This window comes from Metopolophium dirhodum, chromosome 3 (assembly GCF_019925205.1).
Source record: "Metopolophium dirhodum isolate CAU chromosome 3, ASM1992520v1, whole genome shotgun sequence".
Lineage (NCBI taxonomy): Eukaryota > Metazoa > Arthropoda > Insecta > Hemiptera > Aphididae > Metopolophium > Metopolophium dirhodum.
Window position 1 is genome coordinate 7,520,526 of NC_083562.1, and position 14,122 is coordinate 7,534,647.

Consider the following 14,122-nt stretch of genomic DNA (forward strand, 5'->3'; position numbering starts at 1 on the left):
ATATAAGTCCACCGATGATGTGGAGACAAAAAAAAAAAAAAAACGTCTGAAAGAGGACGACAATAATTGCGCGATGTAACAAAATTGCCGATGAAGAAAGATTGCATCGATTAGTGTCCCGAATTGGGTAACGAAGACGAGCCTATGTCATAATTGAACAACGCCCGCGTTCCGGCCGACGTCGTTGGTGATACGTTTTCGTGTACTGCACTTATCTGCGACGGCATAATGATAATAATATTTTGTGTTTATATAATATTGTGAACTATCGAGGTTACGCGCAAAAATCGAAGGAAAATAACCTAACTAATTTTTTATTCGAGATGTATTTTTGTCTCATTATTACCGGTGGAATTTTCGACGACGTAGGTGAGGAGGGACATAGAACTCGCGGGATTCTTTTGCCGCCGGGGCAGTCTCGCACGGGCCAGACGAGACAATAATAATAAGCTGCACGCCTCGTAATGTGCGCGCCGCCCGCGTATAATATGTGGTTCGTCCCCGCCAGTCTTCTCCCTCTGCCACCATAGCTTGGCGTTCACTGCAGCGGTGAAGAGAGATTCTCATCCGGTGACGATGCTTAAGAGACGGAGGAGAATACACGACGACGACGACAAAGCGACGGCGAGGGAGTATAATAGCGGCAGAGAGAGGAGAGCATAAGAGAGACGGACGGATGAAAAAAAAGCAGGTGTTTGACCCGTAAAACATTGACCAATGAACACCAACAAGTGAGAGAGGTGAGAAGGTACACAATTTGACCCTCCCCACTTCCACCGCCACCACAACCAATGCCACCGGTGCAGCGAAAAGGACATACCACACCGGTGTACACTACGGAGGCGATCGCGTACGTGTGTGTGTGTGTGTGTGTGTGTGTGTTTGAGTGTGTGGACAAGCCGCGTCGTGTACAGGAGGAGTGCGGTGGCAACAACATCGGCGCACATCCTGTGGCACATATTATTACGATCACGAGCAATCGGCTGGCGCGATCGACTCCCAAGTACACAATATATTATATTATAATATTATACACCGCGACGCTCTACCTACCTACTGCACAACCGATACGACACGAGCGCGCAATACGGCCAACAACTACACACGACGATAATAGTATAATGATTGTGTACTCATTTCCGAAACGCGACTCCAGCCTGAGTCTATTGACAAGAAACCGAGAAGGCCGAAAAATGATAAAAACCCGAGTACCGCGCATACCACAACCACCGACGACGGTGGTGGTCGTCGTCATCGAAAGAGGGTGGCGTGTATTCGGGGTTGTAAATAGGTAAAGATGAGGGAGTTTATAAATAGCGCCGTACAGACGTACAGTTGAGAACCACTGGAACAATATTACATTATATGATGGTGTACACACACACACATCACATATTATTATGTATAATAGTAATAATAATAATAATAAATCGTACGCGCGCTATACCGAAGCGGACACGGCTGCCGTGGAGGGGTTACGCAAAGAAGTAGACAGAGTGTGTGTGTGTGTGTAGTCTGGTGCCCGCGTGTAATAGCGGCGGCAGAGTGACGGACGGTCGGAGAGAGAGAGTGATGGAGCGAGCCGAACGCGCGCGCGGAGGGTATATAATACCGATCCAAAAAACAAAACTGTGCCTGCACTGCGGCGAGGCACGAGCGCTATTCGTACAGTGTTACCGCGGGCCGCGAACCCGATGACCGTGCACGTGCGGGCGGCGGGTATCAACGACAACGCCGGCAGTTATGCGTACACGATAATATTATATTATACAATATTATTATAGTGAAAAATATAATAATATAATATAACAATATCGTACGATATTATGGTGCGGTAATATTCTCCGGTCGCGCGCGCAGGTGGTCCGGACGCGACGACGGTGCCCACCGTCGTACGTATTATTACGATGATGATATTACGTGCGTGCGTACGAGACGATTTTTTTTTTTGTTCGCGACCACTACGACACCCACCACCACCGGAGCATTATTATATTATTATTATTATTATTATTATTACGTATATGGTATATAATATTATATGTGATGTGTGTTATTATGTAAAGAGCATGAAATTTTTTTTTTAAGAAGAGCTCTGGTTGCTCAAACGTCCGGCGCACACAAACACACACACGATGAGACCAATTAAATGAATGAGTAATAAAAAAAATAAAAAATAATATAATAATAATAAACGACCCGCAATGAAGAGGAATGCGTGTGTGTGTGTGTGTGTGTCTGCTGTTGATGAGCTTCGCTCGGACAACGACGTATTATTGGAAGGTAAAATTCCAAGGATCGCTCGCGATCTCAGACCCAGGGTCACAATACGCTCGCGCGCGCGTGTGTGTGTGTGACACGGTTGCCAGTATATAATAAATGCACGGAGTAGAAGTGTTTAAAAATACTCGATGTTTTTTATTGGAACCATATTTTTTCACGAACGCGAAAAAATTGCGCCGATGAATTATTGTAAAAATATTTTGTAACACATAATAATAATAATAATAATATGTCAATGGACGGTTGAAGACGACGAGGGCAGAGAGGAGCCAAAAGACGACGACTGGTTTTTAAAAGCTTCATAGCTGCGCTCGATCGACGATAGTTATTTTAGTTTACGAGCTTTAGAAATGTATTTAACGTCAAAACTATGAAACATAATATTCTATTACAATATTGACTATTATTATTATTATTATTATTAAAACGCATTCGTTATTATAAGCTGTCCGCGAGTCTTGACGACTAGTGCGCAAAGCATTCACTCCAAGGACGACAATTATTTAGGTATGCGACGTGCCTTACGCTAAAACAAACATCTAAACGCATAATACACATACGACGTTTGTTTCGAGAGTGGCGACACATATACGTCATGGTAAAAACCAGTGGCATCGATAGAATTTTCAGAAAAAAACGATAAAATATTTGTTTTCAAGTACATTATAATATTATATAGTCGTCGAACACAAAGTCCATCCACTGTACGTTACAACATATTAAATTGCTGTAATCAGCTGCTGATGACGTTACCGGGCAAGACTTGTGGACTGTGTACGCAACGACGCTGTTCGACCACCAGTGATCACAGGGTTGGAAAAACCCAGGTTTTTTTAATAAAACCCAACTGGGTTGGGTTAAATTGGGTAGTTTACCATAAAACCAAAAAAAACACAAAATCACCCAGGGTTTTTTGAAGAATTATTAAATGGTGGGTTGAAATGGGTTTTATTTAAAAAAAACCCATTTAAACCCATAGTAAAACTCATTTAAACCAATCATAAAACCCACAAAAAAATTATTTATTTTTTGTTTTGGTTACACTGTAAAATAAGCATGTTAAATATTATTATTATTATTATGTGATTTGCGTTATTATGATTGCGGATTGATATTTAAAATATAACTTCTTCCTATTTCCTAAAAGTTTTATCATTATATATTATGTTTAGAAGTTGGAATATAGGTGGGTTTTAATTTATTATTAAGTACAGTGACTTTTGGCTTTCAATAACTATTATTCCTAAAGTGGCAACTGCCAGTGTATGGTTTTATTTTCACCTTCAATAAGGGTTAATAAAAAACATTTTAAAAATCCAAAAAAGTGTTAAATAATTAAAAAAAACCAGTGGGTATTATTGGGCTGGGCTTTTTTTAGCCAACCCTAAGCGATAACACATCGTTTTGGATAACACATCTGCCGGCATTATCAGTAGGTGTCACTCTAGGGTTTATTACGGATATACGGAATGTCATATAATAGGCCAAATAAATAATAATACTTAAATTATTACCATCGAATTCGAAAGAAAATGGGCGATAACGTCGACCTTATCATACATTTCGCATTATTGTATATATTTTAAATAATTTGAGAACAAAATATGAGGTACGTGTGTGCCACGCTGCTGTAGACTGTTCTTCTCGTAAGTATTTTCCAACACATCAACGATTTATCGAAAATCGCTTATCTTCTTCGGTTTTTAATTTATTTATGTCCGTATTGATGACCATTAATCAAACATGCGCACCGTATGTACCACAGATCTATCTCTCTTCTCTAGACCTCCACGGGCACAATATAACCCGACACCAAAGAGAGCCGTTTTCCTTTTCAATTTTTATTCCTCTCGTCCGGATCAAAGATCAGTTTGTACATAAATATTGTATTATATGCACTTATAGTGAGTAGTGACACAGAATTGTATCCACTCTTTTGTAGCGCGTGCGACTTTAACCTTGTCCGGATTATCGATAACGGCCTTCAATAAGATAACAGCAATAATATATAATATGTAATAATATACACAACTACTCATTTATCACCATACACACACGTACGTGAGCTATTCTCGGAGACTTCACGGCAGACGAATCGTTACTATTTTAAGCGTTGGTTTACTTATTTATATAGTTAGTAATGTTCTGAAATATTCTATTAAAGATATTGGTAAAACTACAAATCTTTGAAAATGTCTTGTTATTTTTTAGAGGTATTAAAGTATTTTTTTGAATACCAAAAATGTTAAGAACCATGGAGGTAGGGGAGTAAAATCAAAACCTAGTGACTCCCTCCAAAGAAACTTGTCGTCCAAACCCGACTCCAAATGACAAAAACAACTAACTATAATATTATTAGACTCGTACGACACACAACAGACGGACGACACATCGCCGGCGGAATATATTAGTAGAAAACAAACGAACAAAATAAAAAATAACCGGACACACTGCAGTATATACCTGTTTGATTATGCATGCTACAGTTTTGGGGTGAACACAAGTTCAAGGTCTTGAGTACACACACATTATATTATCTTGTCTACACACAAAAAAACCTACAAACATCACAATGCGAAGAGACACGGTATACCGATGAGTGCGTAACAACGTCGGGTAGCCATAAAACACACAGAGAGAGGGAGGCGCACACATGAGCGATATGATGTACGGTATACCTAAGCGTATAGTTTCATGTCAACGTGAATATTATATGGCCTAGGTAACCGGTGCACCGGAAATCGACCGTTCCCCTCAAACACGACCATATAACATATATGTATATATTATAAGTATTACAATGCCAAAAGGTGTTTTACGATCCATCTGAATCATATAATAATGATAATACTCGTCGACGACGACGTTTTTAAACAAATAACAATGATAAATATAATTTTTCAAAAACTGTATTCGGCCATTTCTACGCCCTCGCTAACCCCCGCCGGTGGTTGTTACACAGGAGGAGAGTGTATGACACACGCATTCGACGCCGACAAGATCGGAGAGGTCGTCGAAACACCCGTGGATAGTAGTCATAATAATCGACGAAACATTTTCAGGGGCGACATACGGCGGCGACGACGACGGCTGTTAGGAGAGGCGACGGCGACCGAACGCGATCGCATCTGTCCCCTGTCTCGGCCGCCGGTCCTACAACATGCACACACATACTACTATACATACACACTATACACAACACCAAGCTTACTTACTTACTCACTTACTTACGGCTGTAGTATACCAAAACAAAAATCGATTAATTTATTAAATAAAAGGGGGAAGAAGTCCTCTGGAAACGAAACAGTCCGTAAGCTTATTGCTTAAATAACATTTTCACTACGATGATTATGATAATATTATTATACACGACACGCTAAAATCTATCTGAAGCCGATTTCAATGCCAAAAAAACAACAAGACGTGAATAGACCGAATTTTTGTGAACCTCTATAATCGTACACAGGGCCGTCTCGTTTACACGATTATCAAAATCCCAGCAGCAGACGAGTGCCAGTGCGAATTTATCGATTTTTGTAGACGTCAAACGTCGACTAAACCGCTAACTGCTAAGTACATTTCACAAGATCGATCAATACCAGTCACACAGAATATATATTATATGCGTATTAAATATAAAACGGAACAGTCGAGGAAACAAACGTTATAATTTATAAACGTTTACAGTCTACTGATAACGTCATTTTACGCAACGCGTAATAATATCGACCTACAAACGTATAACGCGGAACACCTGTGCACGGCGGGACTAACTAGTAACTCTAATGCTATATAACGATCAATTTAACTAACAATTTTTTTTTCATTACACCGCGTCGATCTACGGTTAAGATGTTTCATAAATCTTTTTCCTAGTTAGTATTTTAGTTTGGCTAAACGTCATCAAATCGAGGTGTACACACGCGTCGAGGAGTACACCACCACTGTGATGATGGCCTACGAGTCGCGGACCGGTGTATAGAGATATTAGATACCGTTATCGCGGTCGTGCGTTGTTGATGCGACGCAACAACGTTATCGAATTATCCCGCCAATTGGTTACTATTATAGGTTTACTCATTTTACTCGCATACCTATGTATGTTGTTATAATATGTATAACTTACAACAAACACCCACACACATTATAAGTGCCGCAGTGGCGCGTCGTAGGATAGCGGTGTAGGGCGGGGTTGAAGGGTGAACGCGGCGGTATTGGCGGCGACATCGCGGACACGCGCGTCCACAGTGTGCGCGCGACGGTGGCGTATACGTAGTACGTACGTCAAAATCACGGTGGCGGCAGAGAGTATGGCCGTACGGGGGCGGCAGCGGCGGCCACCCGCGCGCGCCGGCCACCGATATTACATGAGCGGAACAACACGCTACGGTGGTGGTAGGGGTAACGCTGAACGGGTGTAGGAGAGAGAGAATGAGAGATCGGTATCGATTCGCTGGCATCACCTCCCTCGCCGCCGCGTCACCCCGCCGCCACCTCACCTTTGGCCGAGACCACCACCGCCGCCTCGCCACCGTACGAATAATCCAGAGGGTTAAACACCCTTGAAACAAACAAATAACCACCACCGACGCTGCCGGGATGACAAATACGCACATGTGTATAATACCGACGCAATGCGATTTTTTCAAAAAGAATTTTTTTTAAGTTTAATTATAATTGTTCATAAGTAATGCATAATGTAGAAAATGTAAGTCATGACCACGCTCCAAGGACTGGCGCCCACAGAAGCAACCCATCCGCCCTAGACTAAGTATACAGTATCGCTCTGTCTCCCGAAGACCACTTAACTTTATAGTAGAGGCGTAATATTTTTGTAAACGATCGATTTTCACCGTAATCGTAATATTATAATACACGCGATATTGCGCTAAATCGTTCGTTCAAAATTATCGTTACATAACACACTTATTTCGTGAACATTTTTAAGAATAGCCATTTCTTTACGTTTACGCGTGGATCCCGCTGGAAAATATTCATAGTCAAGTCGATTATAACTTATAATTTATAACAACATTCTACCGTGTGGATCACAATGTGATATGATGTAGTTATTCGAAAATCAAAAAAGTATTCATTATTATTAAAGTTTTTTTGACTTCCTTAAAACAATATCAACCCAGCGCTTTTGACATTCGAACAGTCTTGCCTCTGAGACCTCTCAACCCTATTACAGAACATACTATACCACGTCAGTATTTGTTCAAGTCCCAATAATATCATACGAATTCTCATAACGCGATTATTTTTATATTAAGGGTTTTGTATAGACAGAACCAGCTCGGTTATGGATAGTTATGCCAACCCTAAGTTGAAGGATTTTTCACACTTATAGGTCCGCCTGAAATAGGCCGTAGTAATACGTTTAGCGTTTCCAAACGGGTGCCCACGAACAGGAAATCTTGGGAATGCTGCTAAATGATAACGATTTAAAATTTAAAAACAAAATAATAGAAACCTAAAACCTTTATGTGGCAATAATAGCATCATGGGGGGTCATTAACGTGTGCTAAGAGGAACACGTGCTCACAGAAAGCACATGGGAAAGAGGAAAAACTTGTAGGTGATTGATGAGGCGTTTATTTCTAAGCGTTCCAATTTTATGTAGGATGGTATCAATTTAAAAGGAATAATAGCAATATTATTGACAATTTCGTTGTTTAAATCGTTATAGCTCTTCTGTTGTACCGATTTAGACTTTCACACGGAATATAACGGCCAACACCAACACATCATTCGATAAATAAACGCACGGATTATATCATGACGTCTACTCTTCAACCATTCCAAGGTAACAAGTTATACAATGGTGTTTCAGAAACGAGCACAAGTACAATAACAATATAATAGCCAATTATCGAATATCAGTCTTTAATTATTGAGTAGGCAAACCGAAGGAAAACGCAATATTTTCTAATGTTATGCAACGATGTTAAAATAAAAATCGAATAACAGCGCATTGAGGGGCATCGACCACCGCCACCACTACCTACGGATAGTCGAAAATAACAGTAATAACTAATAATAACAAAAATATTTAACCGATAATATTGCCTTTAAAATAATAAAATTGGCGACAGATGATATAAAATAATATAAGAATGCTGTAAGTTGAAGAATCAGTGGAAAAATTATAAAAAAAATCTGTATAAACACGGATAATAATTATTATCAGAAATAAAATACGCGCGGAATGAAGTGACGCGGGGGTGGGGCAATGGGGTGGCGTCGTCGGGGCGCAACTTGTTGCCGTAACTCTGGCGCGTTACGGACGTTCTCGCATCGACGCTCGACAAAAACCGAAAATCCTCAAGAAAGGTACAAAAATGAGGAGGGGGGTAGGGGCACGAAAAACACGTTGCTCTCATTCCAGTACCACCACATATTCGTGTCCACGCATCTCCGTCAACTTGCTCCGCGCGCGCGACCGGTGTCGCGTGGGCGCGCACCTCTTACGTCGCGCGGGCGCGCGGCCGCCGCTGACGGCCACTTGCGAGCGTTGCGCGCGTCAACGCGTTCCCACACCGGTCGCGGTGCAGTGGTGTGTGCGTGCGAAGAAGTCGTCGTGTGCCGTCGGTTTTATTACGAACCGATTATTACACCACCGCCGCGTTACTAGTGCTGCGGTTGCGGGCGAAGTAACGGCGGCGGTTACGGTTGGTCGTCCGCGGTGGGAGGGGGGCACATGTCAATCACAAGCAACGGGATCGCTCGCACGCAATGCATTTCGCCCGTTCGCCGCTGCCGTTAACCGGTTACCTCGCGCGATCGTCGCGCACAATTATTATATTATACAAAAAACGTTTCGCGAGCCGTCCGGCCTTGGACTTTTGACTTTGCCACTTTTTTTTCCTCGAAATGAAAACTTCTATTCTCCTCTACTCGAACGCACGCGCGCGCAGAAGCATCGGTTTTGTATTTCGCACCACATTGGAAGATCGAATTTTAAATGATTATAATATTATTGTATAATATAATAATTGAATCTATGATAACCTAATCTAATCTATTATCTACTATAATATTGTATAGGTAATTATATGTACACCACGGAGACGTTTCCCAGAAATAGAAAAACCCTCGATAAAAATGTGTACAACGAACACACACGGTGATAAAATTACTACAGCCGATAAGGAAATTACCTGTTATTAAATTTAAGTATAGATTGTTATTAAATATGCGTTGGCGCAAATGTGTTTATGAGCCACCTGCAAGGATGATATTATTATTGCGTGTTTCCTACGATAACAATGGACTAGCGGCGCGACGGTCTTATCGCTAAATAATAATATCGGAATCGAAGGACTGCCGTTAATAAAAACGACGTCGCTGCGCACGTAACCTACAAATGTAGAGATTTATTAACGTGAACTTACGTAAAATTTTGTTATTCATTTGCAGTTTTAACCGTATTATAACATAATAGTTAGTTGTATTATTTATATTTTACACAAATAATACAATGTTCTGTCGTTGTATATTGTATGCGGTCAGATAAACCGAATTCAAATCCAAAAGAGAAAGGGATCGACGTTTGTGCCGTTTGTCAGGTTTATGGTGTTTCTCGATTAGGAAATAATTTATTAATAAAGTACGAAATTTCCGAACGATACGCCATCTGGATGTGAACGTTCGAGTCACAAGTGTAACTCTGACGCCCGCTCTCTTTCTCTCTCCTCTCGCGTAAACAACAACAGCAAATTCGCGTTCGGGTTTTCCAATGATTGTAATGTTTATTTATTACCATTTTATCATTTTCTCGAAACCAAACACTTTTCACAAATTTAAGAAAATAAATCATTTATGTTTTACTATTAGCCGTCCAAGGGCAATATCTAAAACGCACAGATAAAATGAATTTCACGTAGCCACACACGTATATATTATTATTATTGTGTACGTAATAATAGTCACCACTACTCTGCCTATTCCATACCGTTAAACAATCACATTAAATTATTGTATTCCGATATAAATGTATAATATTATTTTGTATTACGCACAAATCATACTGCTACCTATCTCGGTGTTAATTTCTTGGTTGATTTTTTTTTTGTCGTAAGTTATTATCTAAAAAAAAATATTCAAATTGCGCAAACAGTGCGCGACGACGACATCGAGAATTATAATTATTTTGTTTGCAGATAAGCTATTGTGAAAAATGTACTGACGAGCAATTCAATATCAAATACATATATATATATATATATTGTATGTAATTTAAAAAAAAGAGATTGTTAAGCACCAGATGATAAAAATAAAATACAAATTTCCATTCGAACGAATATTACACACGATGCAGCAACGCGCGCATGTCCATTTGTTTTACTCTAAGATTGTGATTTCGTCCGAGCTCATAGTTTCCTTTCACCGATAAGTAACTGTACGGGGCTCAGTTACGGGAGCATTGTTATCCTAACTGGGCCATCTCCACGTGAAATACTTTACTGCATTTACTTCTTGTTTTTATTTTTTCGTATAATTTGTTCAAAGTTTACAGGACACTAAACGAACGTTCAATGACATTAAATTGGTAACCAATGTTGAAAAGGCTGGACATCAAGAGATGTAAATGAAAATTATGTAAATACTACATAGGTACATTAAAAAACTGGGGGAGTTTACTTTTCCGATAAATATTGGTTTTTACATCGGTTGTGATATGAATATTAAATCAATTTAATCATGGAGAAACTAAGAATGTCGCAGTAACTGTATTTGCAAAATCAAATTTTCGCAATTTCAAATTAAGAATTCAGGAAACTGGCCATGAAATTATACAGTTCATCGATGATTTCATAATAAACAAATAAAGTAGTTTCTTTCTGACAAAAAAAAAAATGTTAGTGCTTCAACAAATACTTCATACGTTTTGTTCTACTCATTAAAATCACTAAATATACAATTTTTTCTTCACTGGATGTACCTATTATGCATTAAACCAGGAAAAAACTCTGAGAAATAGCCAAGTATAAACTTTTAACTCATACTCAAAATCAATACATACAGCACGAAGATAAAATGCAACACTTGAAGAATATATAACTTATCTGATTGATTTTGCATAAAAAAGCAAACATCAATAAAGTTGATAAACACCATCATTTCATTTTTTTTAAATTAGTTACATATTATTCAATGGTTACATTTTTCCTTGCCTAGTTCGTTGACTATCAATAACTCAATTTTATTTTTTTTGTCTGAGTACTAGGGTAATTGACCTCAAAAACCAATGTATATTATTTTTCGGTCAAAAATAATTTTTGCTTGTACTTGGGCAAATATTCTTAACTAATTTAATATTAATATAAATTATAATTTTAATTTCAACAGTACTAAAAATCCCTATGGTTCTCTTATTGTTTTTTTCATGCAAATATATTTATATTATTATGGATCAATAATTATTATTATGAATTGATAGGTACTACAGTGCAATTTAGGTTTAAATTAAATTGTATTTGATTTTAATACCGTATGATGAAAAATATAGAAATGCTATATTTTTAGATAAGAATTTTATCTGTACTTTTAGCACAACATCAATCATCAAGTCCCCAGAATATACCAACATCAGCAATTATCAACCTTGAAATCGTTGATTATGAAACACTTATAAACAACCGGATGAACACTTATGTATCCAGAAAATAATAATTATTTATTAAGTTTAGGTTACTAACCTAACCTAATCTACCTTAGGTAGCTAAAAATATTAGAAAATGTTGATAAAATAGCATGTGAAAAATATACTAATAGGAGGCTAGACCAAAATTAAGGATGTACCTCGTACCTAGATAAGTACTGTGCTAAACAAATATGAATACAATTAACACATTTTAAAAATGACAGTTAAATAAATATTTAAGAAATAAGATAATGAAATTTGCCTAAACCTAACTAAAAATATTTAAGAAAATGTGTATAAACTTACCGGCATAGTATTGCCATTTTCCATTGGTTTTTTGTCATTCTTTTTAACATTCCTCTTGGTCTTTGTTTCCATGTATTTCTGTTTGAGCATTAATGTTTCTTGTACATTTTGCTGTTCTGCGAATGCGTTGTTATAGCGCGGAACGCAGTCTTGGTTATGTCTCCTGTACCCTTCCATTCGTCTTTTTAATCTGTCAATAACTGCTTGTCGCTTATGGACAACGACATCGGCCATGCCGGGGGCGGCGGATTGTTGCTGCAACACACCACAGCCGCCCCCTAACAATGCACCTTGGTCCAATCCTTCAGGACCGCAATTCAGGTGGTAGCTCGCCAGTTTAGTAGAATGAATTTGATCAGCTACTCACATTTGCACTAGAACCCACAAAATCAAAATGTTAGCAAATCAACTATACATTATTATATAGACTTGAAATACCTAAAATTTTTATTTTAAAAATACTTTTGGAAAAAATATTAAAATATATTTTCTATGACTTAATTATTTGATACTAAGATATATTTTTAGAATTTCAAATACTTAATAGTGATAAGAAAGTTGTGACAAGAAACTTGTAAATAAATATTGATGGCCGGTGGTTATCTGTTTTGGTGAACAATTAGTTGAAGGAACTAAGCTAGATTACAGACTATTCAACAGGTATCAACACTCAATAGTAAATAATAAACAGAAATGTAACAAAAAATGTTAAATATAAAACACCAAAACAAGATCTTAGAAAGATGATGAGTAACATAAACAACAACTGATAACAATGTACCAGCAACTAGTTACTACCTGGACAATTTATGATATAGTCTATATTTTACGAAATTTGAGCAATACGAGAAGTGTCGTCAACTAATAATTGGGTAGAGTGAAAATATTTAAATTGACCGTTAAAAGGAATCAAAATTTGATACGCACTCGTCAAAACTAAAAGTGGTCCAGCGGACGGTCGTTGATGATTGCGTCCGTGTTCACGTCAGGTCGACGTACATTGTGATCGGTCTTGGATTGTTCAATGGTCGCAATGATTAATAAAAAACCAATCACCGAGTGCCAAGCACACACTCAACACATACACTATCGTTACAGAGATCGAACTTAACCGATCTAAGTTGTCTGTACAGGTTGTCGTCGGTATCGCCACCGATAAACTGTCATTATTATTGTTATATTACGATTATTACGCAAAAATCGTTACGTCCACACAGTCTGTATACGCACCAGGATCAATAAATTCAAATAAATACAAATCGCAGGACGTGTATTAGATCGAATTCGCGATGAAAATCAACAAATCGCTTGTGCGTAAAGAGGACGGCGGAGCAACATACGGTGTGCCAGATCGAGACGCGTCATACGACTGCCGCCATTGTTTTCAGTTAGGAAACGGACGGACCATGCCGCCGCCGCCGATCAACACATATATACATGTCGAGCAGTGTTACCACCCGTCGGCGACGACCGTACGATACCGTATATCAGACGGGTTGATATCCGCGCTCGTCGCATATAAATTGCGTCGTATGAATGATGCGTTGATACGACGTGATTATAAATACTCTTGTATCACGGCATTTACGGCAATACGACAAAAACCGAATGATAATCGTCGGCATAAGGTCCGTGGTGTCCGCTTCGAACGCCGTCGTTGAAAAAAAAAAACCGTACGCGAAATTCGAACGGCGAACGATGTCGGTAATTTTTCGTCGCCGTTTTTATCGTAGCTCGTGGCGGCCGATAACGTTTGGAATCTCTTGTCGGCGGCGGCGGTGGTGCGGTGGCGGTGATGGTGAATGGTGAATGGCGGTGGTAGCGGTGGTGTCGTGTGTACGGCACTACGGCATCGGCGACGACGACGGGCAACCGGAAATTTCA

At 39.0% G+C, this 14,122-nt stretch overlaps 1 protein-coding gene across 1 annotated transcript in view; it reads right to left on the reverse strand.

The window, feature by feature from the left end:
- Positions 1–13,623, reverse strand: part of LOC132940265 (neurogenic protein mastermind-like) — a 35,254-nt gene extending 21,631 nt beyond the window's left edge. The window contains exons 1-2 of the mRNA XM_061007757.1: positions 13,166–13,623; positions 12,239–12,612 (exon numbers count right to left, since the gene is read on the reverse strand). Coding sequence (XP_060863740.1) covers positions 12,239–12,472 — 234 coding nt within the window. The 5' untranslated portion in view covers positions 12,473–12,612; positions 13,166–13,623. The remainder of the gene's footprint in view (positions 1–12,238; positions 12,613–13,165) is intronic.
- Positions 13,624–14,122: the final 499 nt, after the last annotated feature.